Consider the following 22,621-nt stretch of genomic DNA (forward strand, 5'->3'; position numbering starts at 1 on the left):
TTTAAAGTTTCAATCACAAAATTATATACACTATTCGAGTCCTTATTTAGAACCCAACATCAAAAAGAGTTTGCTTTTTTTAATGAAACCATTAAATCAGCATAAATTTGCATGTATTAACGATAGGAAAATATATTTGTTTCACTTACATAAGCAGAGACGAATGTTATTACTACCACTGCATTCCAAAAAAACACTTTAGAATAGTTATAAAAATTACTTATAGTTGCCAAAGGCAAAAAAAAAAAAAAGGTTTAAAAATAAACAGCAGACAACATTCAACAGCAGACGATAGTTAAAAAACATTACTGAAGGTAAAAGGAAATCAAACATGATCATCTTTATTGAATAGAACTTTAGTTTTTGGCACCATGTTTCATGAAAATTGATAATACTCGTTTGTATGGCCGGATAGATCCGGTTATAGTATTTTGCCCAGATGTTTTTAGATATACCAGGTACATAAAAATGTAAATTAGAAGGCGGAGGCTCGTGGAGAATTTTTTTGCTGCTCTAATAACTTTTGATGAAATGGTGTATTATTCGTCACTTTTTATCTTGGATAAAAATGCATCTAAAACTCGCATTTAATTAATGAAACTGATAAATAATATTAACATTGGATAACACAATGACAATATATAAACATAAATAATTTAAAATTAGGCCGACAAATTGTAACGATAATCAATTATCTTCCATGTAGAAGGTCACAAAATGCACTTTTGCTAAATGCGAACTTCAACCCATTACAGGAAAAAATTCAGGAACTTCCCGTCCAAATTAGACATGGTTCCCTGATTTATAGGTATTTTAGTTTCTAATAAAATATTAGTTATCGCGAAATAACAATGATGCAATTTTGATTTTTGTCCAGCTAGATTCAATAAATCGACCACTGTGCGACGGTTCCATCAAGGTCCGCATCCGAGTAAGTGCAACAGTGCCAAAACAATCCCCATGTTTTGAGTTAAGACAGTATCATCGAAAATTCTTAAATAACGTTAAGAATCATCTGCCTCGGCCAATTATTCGAAAAATAACTATCAAGTCCTGAAAAAAGAATTACACAAGAAAATTTTTAAATCTCCCCACTACTTAAGAAGCCTCAACGTAAAAAACATTTTATTTTTTGTTAACACTCAAGTGAAGACGAACTTTAGAAAATTCATGTTCACTCATTTAAAAAGCTTACAACTCCTTTCCTGGTTAGTTTAAACACTTTGAAGGAGGGAACATTGGGGGGTGGGGATAATCTTTTAAGGGGGTATTTCTAAAGAGTTTTCCGATGGCTCTAAATTTGAAATGTTACGGTGATTATTTTCTATAGAGCTTCCTTTTTTGGGTTCTTAAATGAAAATGTATATAATTTGGGACTTTTTTCACTTTTGAATTCTAATCTTTGATTTCTTCCGGGTGCCAAAGTACATCCCTTCTGAATTTTGTTAAGATCTGACGTAAACCAGATTTTTGTAGGGAACACACACATATATTATCTGCTTTATAAATATAGACTAGCGGTAACATCATCTCATTACCTGTGATACAAACTTATAAACACCAGTTGGTTTAGTAAGAAAAACGTTAAAAAGCACAAATTTGGGCTTAATTATCTTACTTTATTGTTCAGCACAAAGGTATTTATTTATCTTACCAGTTGGTTTGCCTCTAAGTTAAATTTTGTTATGCCTATTCAATATTATTTTCTACAAAATAGACTGTAAAAAATTTGTATTTTGATAGCCTCTCAACTACATCACCAGTAGGTAATTTTTTTTATGTTATTGCACAGCAATCCAAAATAGTTGAATAGAAACATGACCTTTTCATTAAAATCAGCATTTTTAACAATCTGCACAGACTTTAAATTGTCTTTTAATAAATAATTAACTACAACATACAGTAATTTAAATCTGTAGCAATAACATATAACTTTACAATTGAACAGATAAAATTTGTTTGATAACTTACCTCAGTAACTCCTTTAATTTTGAATTTGTCTTTACCTAGTTTGGTTTTTAGAAATGTCAATACTTTCAATTTCAACCTTGCCATAATTAAGAAATTGAAATTTAGTTGGTAATGTATCAATAATTGATTCACTGTTTTGTTTAAAACTGTACTCAGTTCATATTTAGTTTTATTTGTCTTACCTAGAAAGTTCATAATCACTATTAAAAGTTTCAGTAATGGTCAGCTGTATTGAGTTTTCCTTTGCAAATTGTGTTCACAATATTGATGAAATGATAGCTCATCCTCATCATGGCTATTTTCCGATTTTTTGCAGTTCATCCCATTAGGAGAAATCCATTGTGAACAGCCGATAACGATGCCACTGTCTAGTCTCTTAAAACCATTTCCTTTGTGAAATGGAGATGATGTTCTTTTTGTGTTAGAACTACAAAAGATCCACTTCAATCCAAATTTTCTGAAAACTTGTTACGAAAGTTCATTGAATTTGAAGTTTTCTTGTGGAGATAAAATTTATTTCCATTTTCCACTGCAAAATCTCAAAGTTAAAACAGTTTCAGCTCCCAGAAATAAATGCACTAGTGACAAAGCTTATTATCAAGAGGCCTCCTTCTGTAGTAGCGAGAAAGTCCTGAGTTGATTGCTTCCACAATAATATTGTTTGAAAAATGTCTTTCACATTTTTTTTTTTTTGTCAAATAATAGTCTTTTAAATCCTTTGATTCACTTAATTTCAAGTTGAGGCATGAAATTAGATTTTATAGAAGCTTTATTAAACACATCAATAATGAGGATTCAGTTTTAAAAAAATCTTAAAAAACAAAGAGTACAGTAAAATTCTAACTATCTGAATCAATTGGGACCAGATCCTATTCAAAGAATCAAAATTTTCAAGAACAGTATTTTTCAGAAAATGGAGTCTATATTAATCAATTAATGTATGTATGTCAAAAATACAAGAGAAAAAAAAAATCTGTTAGCTAATCACATAGGAAAGTAACAATTTACTGAGCTTACTTACAAGTGCTGTACATTAGAACAGTATGTATTCTGGTACTGTAAATGAATTTCATTCATTGCTGAACATCTCGGCAAAGTAGGGAAGAATGAGGTGCAGCATGGTTGTGCTTTAAATTTTGTTACTGAAATTCTGAAAGCGATTCAGACAAACAGCAATTCGGAGTGTTGAAGTTTGGATAATTGGAATCCATTGTACTTAAACCGAGTTCCTGCTTTCTATAAAACAAAGTTCAAGAAGCACATTTTCAAACAGATGCATTGCACTACGATTTATTACTAAAAATTACAGTTAAGATGAAATACATCTTTTACTTTTTACTACAGTAAAATTGTAATGTCTAAGAAATGCAATAAAAACTGCCATACTTTGAATAATAATAATAATAAAGCATAGATGAAATGCAAACAGGGGTGGGGGGGGGGGGGGGGGGAGAGAAAAGAAAAGAAACACTTCAAACTGGCAATGAACATATTTATTTTTGAATGCTTTACATAATAAAATGATTTTATATTCTATTTCATATTTACAAAGACAGTCTTCAGAATGCTTCATGTATAATCAGCATCAGACCAAACAGCTTCCACTTCACTCTCTTCAAGATCACCCTAAAAAAAAATTGCTTATAGAGAAACTTTCCGTAGTCATTTTACATTTAAAGCAAGAATTCCAATCTTATTATCAATACAAAAAAATAGTTAAACAAAGTGTACAACAAAACAGAAATTTTATCCTAAGGACATGTAGATTTTAAATTTGTCGTTAAATTATTTTACAAAGAGGAGGGTAAACGACTAGTTATGAGCGCCCAACTAGTAATGGGCAGGTTTGTCTTGTATTGTCAATATCAAGCTTGTCACACCATCAGGAACACCATTTTGCACAGCATTTATGCTATACAGAATTCAAAAATGAGATTTCGGTGGTAATAATGAGTAAATGCAATTGAGCAGAGCTTGTAAATAATGGAGGAACTTGTTGCTAATGAGAGTGGAATGAAAAAAATAAATTAAAATAAAAAGTTTGTGTTGACACTAGAATTATGGGAACAGTCATTTTGACCCCAAGCAAACCCTTTTTGCTAACTGCTTCTCTGTATTTACACAAAGAGCTTAATACTTCCTTGGCTTTTCCTAAATCATCATGCTAAGTCATAATATAAAGTCTTTAAGAAAATTGTATTTTATTTGAAACCCAAACTAAATGGTTGTAATTAAAATGCGATCATGTATCACTTCGACCCTTTTGAGCAAAGAAAAAAAAGCTAACACATTTACTGATGCTGAAATACAGCAGAAACTCAATCAAACATGCCTCTTATAACATATCATTTCCCGAACTTGAAGCATTCATAATGTTTTTGTTCATAAAAAGAGGGATTAGCCACTTGTTTCTGAATTGCAACTGAAACAGTGCTGCTTATTTTGAGAAATTTTAAAAAAATTTTAAAACTACTTTGTTATCTATCCTTAAAATCTCCACATCCTTTATATAAACTGCATTTATTGTAAATAATTTTAATGAAAACTAATCTATACAAATATATAATATTATGTAGGGAACTATGCAGTTTTCTTCTCAAGGGGTCAAAAGGACCCCCGCCGTATTTTTAGGTATACAAAGGCCGCTGTAATTCTAGCATTAAGATTTGTTTCTAAAATAAAGTAAGGCACTTTAAAGATTTTAAAAAACTAAAATTCACAAAATTAATACATCAGTTTTATGTTACAAGACTTTTGAGACATTTTATCTCAAAAACTGAAAAGTATTAAAACAGTTTTCAAAGTAATTTTTAAATATTTAACACAATACCTCATTTTCAGAATCTGGTATATCATCTACTTCAAAGCTCTCAGAAGATTCTGGATTTTGTTCAACCCTCTGACTTCCTTCAACAGCCTTACGATTTGACGGATCCATACTATATAGACACAAACACATAAATAACTAAATAATAAAAGCAAGATTTTTTAACACAAATCAAGTTAACTACAGCTTGTATAATAAATGTTGAAGACAGTAGTTAAATAAAAAGGTAGGGGAAGGTGGGGCAAGATGAGATACTGAAGCTCCTCACTGTTTTGGTGCAGACATCAAGCGGAAAAGTAGTCAATCAGTTGCAATGGAAGAAGAAGAAACCACGTTGGTTGAATCAACCATTTTGTGCGCGGCATTTGCATTGTATAAAATATTTTTCTCAATTTTCGTGTGTTTAGCCGTACTCCTATTTTGTTGGATCATCTTTTCAAGTGTAGTTTGGTGAGTACCATTTTTTAATCTTTTTTGCTATCAGATAATCGTAATCCACAATTCAAAAGGATAAATTTACACAGTGATTTAATGTAATTTTATTTATAACTTGAACTTGAGTAGACAGTGACTATTGACCCGTATTGTAGATGAAAATAAATTGACACCAGCAAGAATCTATAATTGTGACAAGACTGGAGTGTCAATAGTACCAAAGCATTGATCAAAAATTCTCGCTTTGAAAGGCAGGAAGCAAGTTGGTTGCTTCCCCTTTTTGTATTTCCTCGCGTCCGTGCAAATGATCAGCAGATCAGTTCATGAATGATTGTTCACCAGGGGCTTGGGCTGAATACCATGCAAGTGGCTGGATGCAGTCAGGAATATTTTTCTCTTGGTTTAAGAAATTCGTCACATGGAGTCGAGCAAGTAAAGATGCACCAGTTTTACTCCTTCTTGACGGTCACTGTACACGCACAAAAAATATGGCTGTAATTGATAACGCGATAGAGAAGGGTGTTATTATCTTATGCTTCCCACCACACTGTACACACCGTTTACAACCACTAGATGTGAGTTTCATGAAACCACTAAGTGTATTTTACGATCAAGAGGAGGCTAATTGTCTTCGAACAAACCATGGTCGTGTGGTCACACAGCTTCAGCAGGGTTGGCCGGATTGGACCCAATTGGGTTGGACCTAATATTTTTTTTTTTTTTTTGAAAAAACCCATTATTTAGTCCACTTTTGGGTTTTTTAAAATTTTCTGAGAAGTTTTAAAAAAAAATTAATTAATTCAAATACTTTCACAGTTTAAACTTCTTTTTTATTTGTTCTTCACCACAGACAATGGACATAAAAAGTGAATTTTGAACTTTAATAGTATTTCTTAACTCTTAAACGGCATTAAAAAAATACTTCAAAGATTTTAACTTTTTTCTTTAACTGATCAATAAATAACTCAAATTATCTTGACTAAGTCCTGTCTTGTCTGATTTTCTCAATATTTGTAGATTGTACAGAGGACACTACTCTAGCTAAAAGGCGTTCATGTGAATTATTTTCTGCAAACCAATACGTCACAAATCTCGAATAAACAAGGTATATTTTTTAGAAATTAACAGGTTTTACAAACAGTCGGACAGAAAAACAGAATAGGATGAACAGTATTTTCATTATCTTACGAAAAAGTTTAAAATTTTTTACTCTGTACACAGAATTAGAAAAACAGGCAATATAAAATTCAAAGAAATGTCTTGATTAAGTTGGAATTCAGTAAAAATGGATTTAAACTACTTGAGGTTCTACAGTAGTTTTGCAAAACAAAATGAAATACAATAAAGTAAAATGCAAAAAAAAGTAGTGATTAAAAACGAACAATAGATTTTATCACTTAAAAAGTAACTTTGCCTTAACTGTAGGTAATCATGGAAAGTAAAAAATCGGAAACTTCACCATTCTTGGGTTTTGTTGCCTTTTACTTTTCTTCAGAAAATGCTGAATTTTCCAGCTTTTTTTTACCCCAAGACAATTTTTGTGCTTTGTCCATATACTTACGCTACAATATGCTTGCTACAAGTATCCCACATTTTCCCTAAAAAAGGAAAAAACCCACACTTCTTTTTAAAAACCCAGCTTTAGTTGGGTTTTTTTAGGGTTTTATTTTAAAAACCCTGGGTCTATGGGCTTTTTTAAAAAAACCGGGTTTTTGCCAACCCTGAGTTTCAGATAGCAAAACTTTATGGAAACGCTTTCAAAAGAGTAGCAATGATGACAACTGCAGTAAATGATTTCCGTTAGACTGGTATCTGGCCACTCAATCCAACCATATTTGGCGAACACGATGCTGAAACTACAAACAGAACTTCAGCCTACGGTGGCCCGACGTCCTGAGCAGGGTTGCCAGATTTAAGAACAGTAAATACGGGATAGGCTTCTAGGAGTAAAAGCGGGGGGGGGGGGGGGGGGGGGGGGATTTTTTTTTAAGGTTGAGGGTAATTACTGGATATGTTGTATTTTTAAGGGATGCTTTTCGACGTAGGACGTTTCTTCATGAAAAATCTGAGAAATTCAATGATATCAAAGCATTAAACTTTACAAAATGTCGCCGATCAAAATATGAAAATCGTTTTCATTGCGATTGCCGACGCATGCGCAGGAGTACATTTCCAACATTAGTCAATGAGCAAAGAGGAAGTAATCATTGGTCTGCCGTCCTCGCCAAAACAAAAACCAAATTGAAACGAAAATAATTTTTGCGTTTTCTGCCACATAATTTTCTTTTTGCTCTTTTTTTTTAGTTTTTGCTTTATTTAATTTTTTCCCTTAAAATAATGCCTCGTTTTGTAAAATATAGTTATTAGCTAGAATACAGGACTTTAGCCGTCCCGTATGGAAGTTCCCTGGGATGCGGGACAATTTTTCAAAATACGGGACTGTCCCTTGAAATCCGGGACATCTGGCAACCCTGGTCTTGAGCCTGTAACTAATGAAGCTACAGAACCGATGCGACGGGCGACGGTGTTGATGCTGTTTGTGTTCAAAATTCTACTTCTAATAACCAATGTCAAGGCTTACAAAATCCTAAACATGCGGGTAGCCAAGGCTCACTCATTTGTACACCCTCAACTCCTCATACAATTGAGGTATTGTCGAAGATTGTATATTCTCCAGAGGATATTTCGCCAGTACCAAGCTGCAGTTCATTCAAGAATGAGAAAAAGCCTCGCAAACGTGGAAAAACTGCGGTTATCACGGAATCACCAAACAAAAATGAGCTACAAAATGATATAATTATGAAGGCTGAAAAGGAACGGAAGGAAATAGAAAAGTCTAAGCAAAGAAAGGAAAAGAATATGGAAAAATCTAAGCAGAAAGAGCCAAAGAAAATGGAGAAATTTAAGCAAAAAGAGGAGAAAAAAATGGGAATATCTGAACAGAGTGAGGAGAAAAAATAGAAAAATCTAAGCCGAGAGATAAGAAATTGGAAATATCTACGCAGGAGAAGCCGAAGAAAATTGAAAAATCTAAGCAAAAAGAGGAGACGAAAATGGGAACATCTAAGCAGAGAGAGAAGAAAATAGAAAAATCTAAGCAGGAAGAGGAAAAGATCGAGGAGCAAAAGAAGAAAAAACGAAACGTGAAAAGGAATTTGGAAGAAATATTTTCATGGACCTCATCAATTAGTACAGCAACAAAAGTTAGCCTGTCAAAAGATAAAGGCAAAAGAGTGAAGATTGAAAAATCAAAACCAAAAACTGTACTTAAATAACAGTACTGGCTCATGTAAACACTGAATCTCATCTTACTCCACCTAGTGGGGTAAGATGGGATTTTAGCACAATAAGTTAAAACATGCGCCTAAAATTTTCTGTTGGAAATAAAATATTAAGTCAATGTTTATTCATTTGTAATACTTGAGAGATAATAAAGACATTGTTTTTGAATTGATTTTTGACTTATGTTTGCCACCACAACTGTTTTTCGGTTAAGTATCTCATCTTGCCCCACCCTCCCCTAAAAGAGAATGAACCGAAGTAAAAGGATGCAGAAACAAATATTTTTGCATAGATGCATTTTTTTCCTACCAGTAAAAAACCTTTGATAAAGTTAGAAAAAAAAAATATTGGACTTTTCAAGTATTACGCAAATTTGCATATCGTCACCTCAGAGCAACATTAAAATATCGAATCCCAGGAATAACACTATTCTATTACTGTTGCGCTGAGGCAACGATACGTGGAAGGTAGGGGCAAGGGTAACAGTTTGACAGTAAAAAATATCTCAAAATAGAAAATACAAATCATTAAAAGATTGGAAAAAAAACAAGTGTAGGAGAGATAAGTAATAATGTGATTTCATAGCTTTTCTTTGGGCATATCTAACTGTAATACTAGTTATATTGCTGATTTTAAGTCAAAAGTAAGGTATTATAACAAGCAACGAAACCAATGAAATACTTTAGGGGCCTTACATAAGTAAGATTATTGTTTTTTAGCATGATGAGGGTCTGACAAATAATAGGCGCCAGAACGTGTGGCGACTTAAAAAAATACTGAGAGATTTCTTTTCAAAACAAAAGAAGCAAAATTCTATTACAAATATAATTTTCTATTGAGTTTATATCCGCTTCTTCTTTTGTCTTTAAAATTCCAAGTAAGTTATATTTATATGTAAAAAAATATTTATACATCAGTATTTTTTAGTTCACTTCTGAACAACAAACATATAATTAACATCTGATGCACATGTAAACTGATGTAAAAAAATAAGTTTGTTTTTGAAATTTTAATTTATAATGGAAGAATTTAGTCCTTTCGTCACCAATTAAGTTCAGAAAGTTGCCAGATTTACAAGAAAACAGAATGGTACATATCTCTATAACAGCTGCAGTTTATCTCATACCTTTTGAGGCATTCTAAACTGAACACGAAAAATTATTTTACAATTTAGATTAAATATTTTTTAATTAAATTTCAGAAGAAATTTTTTGAGTATTTAGCGTGGCAGTAATTTTCCAGCTTTATTTTGCTTTATAGTTGATTGGAAAACTAAAAAAGTAAAATAAAAATAAAGCAGAATAATTTTCTTCAATTGAAAATTTAAGGTTTTTCATCACACAAAAAAAATGGAGCATGAAGGAACCATGTGACATCTAAATCTCTACCAAAAGGATAAACTGAAAAATATTTCTTTTTTTATGTGTGGTGCACTAAAAATGTATCTTTTCCCTAAGATTTTACAACTTGTATCAGACTATAAGAAAGATAGTTGGTGAAAACAACTTTATGAAAGAGTAGTTTTCAGAATATGCATACGTATCTTGGTTTTGCTCTTCTATCTCATGTATTCAACATACTTAGGGGTGCTCATTCCCCCGAGGGGGAAGGCATACCCTCTCTCAAATGCTATGGAGCATTTCCCAAGAAAGAGTCCCCCCCCCCCCAATGAGAACAAAAAAACCCTAAAATTAACCCCTTTCTACTAATAATTTTGATGCCAGTCTGGGCTATGCACACCCCTCTTTTAAGACCCTCTGACATACACATATTTTTGTGTGACATTTTAAATTCTTTTTTTTTTTTTTTTTTGCCTTCAGGATACCTTTATTTCCATTCACCATACAAACCCCTTCGATGGGGCAGAAGTTTTAACAGTGAATGATGGTATGGGTTTCATTTCACCATTTTCGAAGTTAACCATGCCCTGTCAACCCAGAATTAGTAGTTTTTTGTTTCCACCCCTACTTTTTTTTTTTTTTTTGATTTACAGTTTTGTACATTTCAAGGTTGTTAAAAAAGTTACCTTTCATCATAAACGTTTTGGTCTATTTAGATATTTTTGACTTATTTTTCCTTAATAAATCTATTTTCCCTCCACTTTGGTATACAAATTATACTTAAGGTCATTCTCACTAAGGATTATTTCCTTAGTTTTTTGAGAGTTGAATTTTAAGGTAGTTATTTTCTACATGCACTAACAAATACAAGTGAGTAAAAATATATAATTAAGTAACCAGTAACAGAGTTAAATATGACCTAGTAATAACACTAAATTTATAATCCAGTTTTTTCTAAGAATTTATTGGGGAAGTGCACACATCTTCCATAATGGGGGAAACCCCTGTTTCAAAATATAAGTATGCTAACCCTGTTTCAAAATATAAGCATGCTAGTATGGGTTGCTGAACCGATTCTGGCACAAACACATCAATCAAAAGTAGAGGTCCTTTTACAGTAAATGTTATTATCTAAAAGTATGAAAAACATATGAAAAGTATTGAAAGATATGAGCAAATTAGTTGAAAGAGTCAAAACACTGAAACAAATAATTTACTAAATTTTTTCTAAAATCTCCATACATAGCTATTTTAAACTAATAGCATTTAATTAAAAATAAAGCATTGAAAATTCAATTGCTCTGCTACATCTACTATACATAGAAAATCACGAAAAAATGCAATAGAGTACAAAGAACAGACAAAAACTTGCTTTAATGCTATGCTGAAGTGATGCAATGCCTTTTCATGCTCATTTGTTCTAGCTAAGAAATCTCCAAGCATTTGATGAAGTCTACAAGAAGTCTGCTGTTCCATTTGCCTTTTCAACCTAAAAAGTATTTTAGGAAAACTAGGTTTAAAAAGCTCAGTACTGTACATACCATCCAAAGGGGAAAAAAACTATAACAAGAAGTGGCATATAGTAACGACAGTTGCAACTTTTACTTGTTCGATTTTTTTAAATTTCATGAAAAAAAAAACTAGCCTCCCAATGCTAAAAATAACAGAAACAATTTATTTAAACCTTAGATCTTAGAGTGCAATGCTTTTGCTTGGAGGTAGAAAGAAATTTAAGTGTACATTATTAGTTGTGTTAAAATGCTTTCTTTTTTATTGAATCTTTAAATCTAGTCATTTCAAAACCAAACTTTCCCCAATAAGAAAAATATGCATGTTTCAACACTCAAAGTTATGATTGAAAGCTAGATAATGATAAGAAATTCCCTTCCTGACTTGAGCTGCACTTTTCTTTATTTGTGGTGCCATTTTTCTTGGAATTTTCGAAAACTACAGGAATTCTTAAATTGTCCTTTCTAACCCAGAAAAGTTATTTTGGTCCTTTTGAGTGCATTATGAAAAGTGCTTGGTATTTTTAAAAAAAAATCTGTTATTTTTTTTTTTTTTATTTATGAGTAAATTAATTGGAACTTAGCAGAGGCTATTGTTTGTGGGAACTTCTGTTAGGTAACTTTCATGTAAGAACAAAAAAAAAAAAAAAAAAAAAAAAAAAAAAAAAGAAAGAAAGAAAAAGAAAACAAAAGGTTTTGAAATTGAAAAATATTTGCGTTCAAAAGTTACATTTTCTGATGACCCATATGTAAATGTGTAATTCTGTAATGTGCAACTAAAAGAAATTTCAATATAGCAGTTCATTTTATTTTAGTGAAATGAACTGTTATAGTGACTTACTTTGAATAAGTAAAGGGATGCCTTATTGCTTCAGAGAAAACATTGTGTAAAGTATCCTTTCTATAAATGAAGGACAAAACTGGGGAAATCTTCAGTTACTGGTGGCCAATAATAACAATTTCATTAGTCGCCACTTTTTAAAAAATGGTAGACACTTTTTTTCCTCCATGCACCATACGATCCTTTTTTCTTTCCCCAATTTATTAAGATTAATAACCCTAAATACATTACTCAATGCAAGTTACGAATTTTTAATAAATTAGTTCATAAAAGCTGCATTGATTTTGGTGGAAAAGGTTCTATCCCATTATTTTAATGCCTTTTATACGCTTTCAGGTCATTAATTTATTTTTGGAGTTGGCGATTAACATGAATTTTTAAATCACTATATTTTTTCATTTAGTCACCCTGTGGCCAGTGGCAATTATTAATTTTTGCCTTTAATTTATTGAAAAAAAAAAATGACACCAAGTACTACTATGCTCAGTGCGAAGCTAATGGAAACATAGGGAATTTACTGGCTCCAATAACATTAACCTTAGTTGTAACATTTTCCCTTTTTATAGATAAAACTGCTTTTTGATTCAAAAATAAATCTTAAATATCTTCACATTTTACCAGTATAACCAGTTATTAAAATCTAAAATTTTACACATACACAAAATGTTGAAAGGCAGTTGTTTTTAGGTTCAATTCATTCGGCTGATTCCCGATAGTTTAACAAATCCCACCAAAATTAAGTGCTTCATTTAAATTGTTCACTGCATCCCAATTGATTCCACATTGGAAGAAAGAGCTGCCCATTATAATAAAATTTAAAAAACAAACTTACAGCTCAATTCCTTTTTCATATAATCTTTCTTGCTCATATATAGCAGCAAGTAAATACACAGCGTTCAAGTAAGTGGGATCTTGTTTTAAAGCTTTTTCTAACAATGATTTCGCCTATAAAATTTCAATGAAATTGTTAAACAAGAAACTTAAGTAAAACATATGGTAAGAAATTTAGTAACAAAAAAGAAAATTCAAATTAATTACAATGCTATTTCTTTATTGTCTGCAGTTTAGCTGATATTACATTTAATATCATGTGTAATGACATTTAATATTGTGTTAATAATATTAAACATATATATAGATCACATCCTAAAAGCAAAAAAAAAAAAAAAAAAGGAATCTTAAAAAAATAAATAAATAAATAAAATCATTTAAGTAAATATTATTTTTGTGTATTATTTATTTATTTCAACCTTACTATAAGAACAAATAAAAAAAGCTACATCAGTTGATTTTGTACCAATCCAATCATTCAACTCAAACTTAATGTAAATTTGAAACAAAATCAACATGAGGCTTCAATACATAGTTAAATATCTATTACATGGAATCGATTATTTTTTCTTCTGTCGATGGCCAAACGAAAATTCACAATGAGAAATAATTTTAAAAACAAATGTTTCTTTATGCCTCCTTTATAGCTTGACTCTGAACAGACACACATATTCCTAAAGTTGACAAAACCTTTGCAAAGACTTCGATTTTTATCTGGCCACTTTTTCTGCTTCTAGTTATAAAGTCATAAGAGATAATAAAAAATATGACACATTAAGGGAATTGAAAAGCTTTCAAGCCACCAAGAGTCAGTCGTTGCAAAGAAAATGAAGACTTTAAACTTTCAAAGAGATATTGTAAACCAAATAAACACGTGAAAAAAAAAAGTGTATTACTTTTGAAACATACACTACCTTCCAATATTCTAAATTAACTTGAAAGACTACGGGAACCTTTATCTAGCATGCTTAAAATCAGCTAAATACTTTTTTAGTCAATGCTAAAGTATTCATAATGACATATTTTACATCATGTCTTTATTTAATTTCAGTTTGATTTCTTTCTCTCTTTTTGAGCAATCACATTGCTTATTGTTCTCATTTGACTGTTTTTTGGCATCTTTTGATTTTATTCCCCCCCCCACCCCCACCCTCTGCCAGCATCACCGTCAACCGGCTCCTCACAATGCTGCTTCTCTAGCGCGAAAACCGTCTCCAGGTTGCGTCCATATCCTACACACACACGCATAGCGCATACATACACACATTTACACACGCATACACATACACACACCTACACACACATACACAAACAAACACACAACTACCCACACACTCATGCCTGCACACAGACACAAACACACATGCCTACACAAACATACACATAAACACACATACCTTCCACACACAAACACACACGTCTACATACACACACACACTCGTGATTGCAAAAAAACATAATTTGAATTCAAGATGACAAAATTCAAATTACTATCATTATTATTTTTTTATAAACTCATCTGATTTCTTTCAATAACATTTTCTAATTCCTTATGACGCATTTTTGAACGTTTTACTTAGTAAATAGTTATTAAAAGTCAATTTTTAGAATGCTAAATAATAGCTCATATTCACATTTAATGTACTAGAATAAAAATGCTTGCAAACAAGAATGCAAAAGTATACTAACTTTTGCTTTAACAGTATTCAATGGATCCTTCATTAGAACAGAAGCGTACAGCTAAAAAATGAAAGAAATGAAAGTTTACTTATACATGCAAAACATACAAACGCACAAACTAATGCCGAATGTAATAAATTTTAACATAACAAAAAACACATGCAGAGGTAAAAATAGAAAATATATATTTGGAACAATTAAACACCAGCTGTTGTGTCTATTTTAAACAATATAAAAATTTAATTCTATAAGTTTAAAATTACACTAAGTGCAGAGCTGAACAAAAACTTTTGTAACAACAAAGTAGCTATGAAAAATGTACACAAATGTTTAAAAGCTTAAGGATCTTTTCAATGCTTAAATCGAAATGTATTTAGGGGTGAATCCGATAGAAAATACAGGTTTCTAGTGGCAAAAATAGCAGTTTTGTATCTAATTAAAGCTTTATAGCAGGAGACTTTTGTTTTTGCTCCCCATCCTTGTGCCCACCGATCATTTTATCTGTGTAAACCAACAGATGATAATGATGCAAATATATTGGTTTTACAAAAAAAAAAATGCTGGATAAAAGATCCCCTTTTTAACCATTAGCTACACAAAAGTAAAAATGGTGTCCAACACCGATAAAAGCACAAATGGAAATGTGACAAATTACTTTTTCCTTTTGTAAATGAGAGAGGAGTTCTGGAATATAATTGATAGAAGTATAAATTTCCTTTCTTGATAAGAGCAACACATAAATAAAATGGTCCTTTTGCTCCACATAATAGTGTGAAAAAATGTTTTGGACAATGAATACAATGAAATTAAATCGGGGATCGCGATTCTCAGTTACATGCATTGACAACTACTTTAACGAGAAGAAATATCATTGTGCCTCCTAATTATGAAACAATGGCCAATAAAATGCAATGACAAAAATCTTATTGATTTCGAGATTTATATTTTTCTGTAAAAATCTTTAAACATTGCATATTTTGTGTGAATTTAGTAGTTATCTTTACTAATAATAAAGCTGAAAGTCTCTCTGTCCGGAGGATGTCTGGATGTCTGTAGGATATCTGTAGGATGTCTGTGACGCGCATAGCGCCTACACCGTTCGGCCGATTTTCATGAAATTTGGCACAAAGTTAGTATGTAGCATGGGGGTGTGCACCTCGAAGCGATTTTTCGAAAATTCGATTTTGTTCTTTTTCTATTCCAATTTTAAGAACAAAACTATCATAAGATGGACGAATAAATTACGAAATTATCATAACGTGGAACCGTAACATGGGCACAAGCCAATTGGCGAGATACGAAATTATCATAACGTGGAACCGTAACGTGGGCACAAGCCAATTGGCGAGAAAATTCACTACACATCATTTGTAAATATACAGGCGAACAAAAAGACCTTTTAATTTGCTATTACGGGCGAAGCCGTGCGGGTACCACTAGTTCATTTTATATAAGAATATCAACAAAAATTTTTTATATGATATATATTGGAGAATATAGCTCATATTGTCCAATTTGTAATTCATTTCGAAAAAAAGTAGCACCCACCGTCTAACTGATATTTCAAATTGTGCTCTCAAGAACAAAAAGTTTGGGGACCCCTGATTTAGAGAATTATTGTTAATACACACCTGTACACATAAACTGATAGCAGTTTTAATTACAGACACCTTTCACTATGCCTTTCTTTCAGAAGTGATAAGAGAATCACATTAATTACAAAGAAATTTTTTCAAACAGGGAAAAGTTTTACATGATTATTGGTTTTAAAATAATAATAATAATTTAATAACAATGAAATCATGTTCAAATAACAATTACTTACGGTAAGAGCTCTTGCATTTTGGCCAAGTTGTTTACAAGCAGTACTTGCTACAACAATAGCTTCTCTTGTTCTGTGAAGTGCTAAGTAGCCATCAACCATCCCTTTAAAAATCAAAGACTGAAATCATGAGAGTTTAATTGATTCTGCATTAAAGAAACTAGACTTAGGAGTTTTAAATTTAAAACAGTATTGCAATTGTAACTAAAATTTTTTTTTTTTTTTTTTTTTTGTTTACCCAAAGCGTTAAAATAATCATACAAAAAAAGTTTTAAAAAAGTATTTCCCAGAGAGTCCTTGGTAGGTGACTGAGTCCACATATGGGCTATACTGAGACTATTTACATCAACCAAAAAATCGGCTCATTACAAATACTTACAAACAGTGATACAATTAAACTCACTTATAACCAAGGTTCATAATTTTTTTTAATCAAAACTTTTAAAATTTAAATTAGATTTTTTAAAAATTAAATCAGATTTTTTTTATTTTTTTTTAAATGTTTAAAAATTCGTAGATTTTACATTTATAAACATAATATATTTCACACAATAGATGAATCCATTCAGCTTACTTTTAAAATTAAGATTCTCTAACTATTCAATAATTTTTTAAGCTTTATAAATATGTTATAATGCATGGATAAGATGTGATTTTGTTTTAGGCTTAAAGATAAGGTTTCCATCATCGTGTACAGTTTTAGAGTAAAATATGTTGAACAATTACTTTTCTTAAGTATATTAGTCATGGTGTATAAGATTTATCATGGTGCATATACTGCAAATTTTTCTTTTGTTCTAAACTGTAATTTTGGAGCAAAAGCAATATTGCAAGAGTGAAAATCTGTTGGACACAGAAAAAAGGATCTATGTAGTTTTGCCTGGTGAAGTTAAGATTGTATAATGCAGTGAAGTTAAATTTAGAGCAATACATTCTAAAAATGCAAAATGAATTTATAAAAATGAAATCAACTGAATTTAATAAATGATTTTGTTAAAAAAAATCACTTTAATCAATTGATTTAAATCAATGATTTTTTTGAAAGATCACTTGATTTAAATCATGATTTTAATAATGATTTAACTTGGATTTAATGAGGAATTACTTGGTTAGTGCAATGTTAAGTCTTTGGCTGCACAACTCACTTTTAATAAGCATGCCCGCTTAAAGCAAGCAAATATCTTGTGACTCATAAATTTCTATTGACATCTTACTCAGCTAATTCTTTCTTTGAAAAATTCGTTCAACATTCGGAAGTCACCTGAAAAGTTAGTGATGAGTCATAAATCTTGAAAACAAGAGATGATGGGTCTTTCTTTAAATTTATGGAGTAGAAAAGTGCTTGAAAATTGTACATTTGTTGAAGCCAATGTTATCACTTCTGAGATACATACTTCCGAAGATATTGTAGCGCAAATGCAAGCTAAAGCAAATGAAAAAAAAAATTATAATGAAGGTGAAGAATTTCAAGCTGAACCACTCTCAACACAGTCAATTGTTTTAGACGTTCAGAAAAAAATACGAATTTTTTTTGAGCCCAGGAGTGTAAATGGCGATGTTTTCCTTGCCCTGCGTATTTCTTGGAATCACAGGAAAGAGACAATAAGACAGTTTAAAGCAATGAACCAGCTTCATTATTACTTTACAGAAACAAGTAAAATTCTTCATTGTCTTTTTGCAAATTTGACTATTACGAACACTTGGTTATAAAGAGCAAATGTTGTGGTCACTTCGTGCTTGTTATGATCGAGTTTGACTGTATGAAAAACTCCCATGCAGTTAAAAAAAAGCGGATCATTGCAGGAAGGATTTTAAACTAGGAGGGAAGGAACCAACTCCACTCAGGTGTGGCCTGTCATCAGGTGAAAAGTGGGATAGTGCAGAGGTGGTACTGCTTAACTGCATTGTGCAATGTAAACAGCTGATATCAAAAATATTTGCTATTTGCTTTAAGCTTGTTAGTTGCATTTCCTTTGTAGATACTCCAATTGAGATGGCCCTCCAACAAATATATTATATTAAAATTTATATTCTAGAAGATTCAATTAGATAAGATTTTGTTAGTTATGAAAGGTCTGGTGTTTTACAGAGTTTATGCTAAATTGGGATTTTGCAGGACTTATCCAAATTTTAAAAAAAGTTGCTGACAAATTAAAACTAACATTTTTACACACACACACACAGAAAAGAAACTGAGCAAAGAAAAAAACTTTTGAAAACTACACAAAATAACTTCTTTATTTTTAACTAAAAAAAAGACTCCTTACCGTGGATTGATTATTTGTCCCAAAAACATACACTATGGATTATAGAAAAAAGCCACTCTATAACATACCTTTATGAACTTCATATCGGTATGGAGCAATTTTACTAGCTTCAACAAAATTACTAATGGCATCTTGAATTCTTTTCAACTCCAGGAGAACAGTACCTTTCAACAATAATGCTTCAACATGGCGAGGATTCAATACACACGCCTTCATAAAAGAAAGGCTTATGTTATTACAATTTAACTTTACTTTCAATAAAAAAACTTTGGGCTATAAATACCAATATACAGTGGAGCACCGTTTATACGTTTCTTTTTTACTCGTTTTTATCAATTACACGTTTTTCAAATTTGTCCCTGCAGAATCTAATACACATTAACGTTTACCTATTATACGTTTTTTTCGCTTATACGTTCTTCTCATACAGTCCCTTCAAAAACATATAAATGGTGCTTCACTGTATATGATAAAAAACATATTTCAAGAAATTAACAAAACAATTAACTCCAAACTTTCTCCTTTGGACATTTTTTTTTTTTTTTTGGTTTTTTCTACTCCCCAATTATACAGGAAACTTTTGCTAAAAAGCAAGATAAGTATAGAATAAATGAGGGCCGAGAATGGAAAATAGAAAGGTCAATCAAAGAGCACTTTAGAAGATTTATTATATTGGCTTGACTAATAAACAATTCATTCTTCAGTTTTGTGTTTGAAGACCTTTTCTTTTGTTTTCTTTCTTTCTTTCTTTCTTTTTTTTTTTTTTGCTACAGTTGTATCTGTTTCCTAAGTACCTAAAACGCTTCAGAAGTGTAAAGGGAGCTTACTAACAGATAAAATTGAAATATCAAAAGAATTTGACATAAGTACAGTACTAACAGAAATAGATTTGGCAAAAACGTAGGACCATTTTCCTTCAAATAGGCTAAAAGCAAAATCACACCCTCTAAAAAACATGACTTTAGAAGGTCTAGTGTTGGACACCCTTGTCATTGACAATGATAGAAAGAAAAAAAATTGAAAGAAGATCAGGAGTTTGCATCAATAATACTTTAACTATTTGTTTAATTAAGAACAATGTAGTAATATACCAATACTGACTCCAAAAATTTTCGAATTAACATTTTTAAAATTTTTTTTAAAAAATAAATTTGTAATCATCAAAACTGCTTGTTAAAATTTTGAATGCACATCTCTTTTATAAAACTCATTGTTTTAAATGAGCTTCATGAGACCTAAAAATGGTGTTCTATTTTGTATGCCTATTACAGATGCAGCAATTTTCAGAATAATAACACTTTCTAACTGTAAACAGGTGTAAATTTTTTTTTTCAGTTAAAAACTGTGAGATTGGGAAAAGAAGTAATTTAAGCTTTCTAATATGACATATCATCAGCTCAATCAAGTGTTCAGATACACTTGTGTAAGTGCATAAAAGCGGTAAAATTTGTTTGGACAAACACAGTAAATACTTTCAAAGCAGAGGTCCCAATCACCTGCATTACAGAAGTAAATTTGCATGTAGAATATCTTCATGTACTTTTAACAAAAGAAAAAAAAAATCTCTCCTATTTTAAAATCAGAATACAAACAAAATTATTGCTAGAATATGATAAAAAAGAAGCTGCTGAACTTAATAATAATAAAGTTAAGAAGCAGTAATATCTGCAAACCTTTTGAGCAAAATTAACTGCTTTAGTTCCTTTCTTTGTTGCATAGCAAAAGTAAGCCATAGCAATCCATGGTTCAGGTACAGCATCATTAATTGAAATTAGATGAGCTGTCAAGCTGTAATAAAAATTTAAAAATTAAAGAAACTAGGCAAATATATAACGTTTTATCAGTATATATATTTTTAAAAATTGTATCTGAATATTCATTAAGTTCAAAAAGTAATTTCATGGATTAAAAACATCTATTAAAACTTAAAAGTTTCATTAAAATACAATTGTGTGAAATTTCATTTCTAGGAATTTAGTGAACCTGTTAAAAAAAAAAAAAAAAAGCTTTACAAAGTATGTATTCAAACAAAAGTAAATTTCTATAAATGCAAACTTATTTTTATATTTACAGATTTACTAGCATTATACTCTAACAGTAACAGGAATGCTAGTGAAAAATAGAGTAAACAATGCAATTTTATGACACTTACAGGCAGGGTTCATACTCTATTCAGATGAAAAAATTCCATGACTTTTTCAAGACTTTTTCATGACCTCATTTTGGTTCTTTAAAGTACAAAGCATCATTCTTTTGTTAATTCATGTTTCTAAACCAGATATTTATTTTTTAAATGCATTTAGCAGTGAATAAATCTTCGGATTCAAATATACTTGTTTACTTATTTGCACATTTTCAATGCTTAAGAGATTCAGAAATTCCAGAACATAGTGTTTGTTACCTGACATTGAAGGTAGCAGTGGGTCGCATGGATTAGTTTTGCGGGCCACATGTTGAGCACTACAGTTTTAGAGTATTAGAATTCTCCTATTTCTGTATTCTATCGCCTGACTAAAGATCTTTATTTTCTAAAACCTTCAACAAACTAAGACAAACTCTGATCAACATTAAAAAGTTTTTTATGAGTGGTAGAAACAATCTAGGATGCAATTGAATTGCATTTTTTAAGCGGGTGTGGAAAATCTAGAATGTCAAGTTCGCTACTACAGAATACAAAATATAAGAAGTGGTGAAAACAATGGTAAATTCAAAATGAGTGATGTCCAAACAGTAAAATCACATTGCAGAAAGTAGATACAACAAGATTTCAAAATTCAGATTTGTTTTTGGGATCGTTCAAAATTCCAGTTTTAATGGCTTTTATATAAGCAATACTGTTGTATCACTCTAGATTTCTAACGCTCTTTTACCTACTGTTGCTTCCTCATTTTTCCATGACTTTAAATAAATTTCCATGACTTTGAATGAAAATTTCAATTTTCCATAACTTTTCCAGGTCTGAAATTTGCCAATTTTTTTTCCATGACTTTCCAGGATTTCCATAACCCGTACAAACCCTGTACAGGGTTAGGTACATTTAAGTTGGACTGAAATAGTGGAAGCTGACTAAAAAGTTTCCACCAGCTTAAAAAAACCACACACACAACAGTAAATACATGAATACACAAAAATACCTTTCCAATTCCTTGAGTTTTTTTTCTTTAGCTAATAACGCAGCATACACATCCATTCCTTTCACTGATAATGGGTCAGAGCAGTAAGCCTAAGAAGAGTTTATCATACTTAAATCAAGTTATAAAAATATTTTTATAGTTTTACAGTACTTTCCAATTACTAAGAAAAAACACATTGCTATACAAGGCTGAACTAGATCTAGTAACTAAACTGTTACTGCCTAGGCTGTATCTTTTGACAAAATTAAAAGACAATAATGTTGGGAAGCAGGTAGTGTCATCTGTTAGAAATAGAGGTAACTTCAGAATATATATATGAATCATTTTTATAGTTCCATTTTTCATAATTTACGTACAATTTTGCATGGCATAATTGCATGAGCCTAGTCATGATTCCCATTAGAGAGGGGCAAACACAGGTGCAACAAGATGTAGGATTTTAAGTATACTCTCTGGAAATTTGCCACAATCAAAGACTTGAAAATCACAAATTTGAGCCATCTTTGGTAGTTTTAGGTAAAGGGGTTGGAGATTCAGAGTACATTTAAGCTATGTTTAACAATATTGCGCTACAGATGCATGGGGAAGAGAGGGGAGGGTGAAACTTGGAAATTTGTTGAACTTACGGTTTCAAAAGAAAAAGGAACCCTTTTGTGCTATTTTTTATCAGATTTATGAGATGA

At 31.1% G+C, this 22,621-nt stretch overlaps 1 protein-coding gene across 1 annotated transcript in view; it reads right to left on the reverse strand.

Moving 5' to 3' along the window:
- Positions 1-3,454: 3,454 nt before the first annotated feature.
- Positions 3,455-22,621, reverse strand: part of LOC129217198 (anaphase-promoting complex subunit 7-like) — a 62,252-nt gene continuing 43,085 nt past the window's right edge. Inside the window, exons 9-17 of the mRNA XM_054851466.1 lie at positions 21,939-22,027; positions 20,478-20,592; positions 18,873-19,014; positions 16,541-16,641; positions 14,725-14,775; positions 13,037-13,149; positions 11,228-11,344; positions 4,802-4,910; positions 3,455-3,597 (exon numbers count right to left, since the gene is read on the reverse strand). Of these exons, the coding sequence (XP_054707441.1) occupies positions 3,541-3,597; positions 4,802-4,910; positions 11,228-11,344; positions 13,037-13,149; positions 14,725-14,775; positions 16,541-16,641; positions 18,873-19,014; positions 20,478-20,592; positions 21,939-22,027 (894 nt within the window). The 3' untranslated portion in view covers positions 3,455-3,540. The remainder of the gene's footprint in view (positions 3,598-4,801; positions 4,911-11,227; positions 11,345-13,036; positions 13,150-14,724; positions 14,776-16,540; positions 16,642-18,872; positions 19,015-20,477; positions 20,593-21,938; positions 22,028-22,621) is intronic.

The sequence above is a fragment of the Uloborus diversus genome, chromosome 2 (genome assembly GCF_026930045.1).
Source record: "Uloborus diversus isolate 005 chromosome 2, Udiv.v.3.1, whole genome shotgun sequence".
Classification (NCBI taxonomy): Eukaryota; Metazoa; Arthropoda; class Arachnida; order Araneae; family Uloboridae; genus Uloborus; species Uloborus diversus.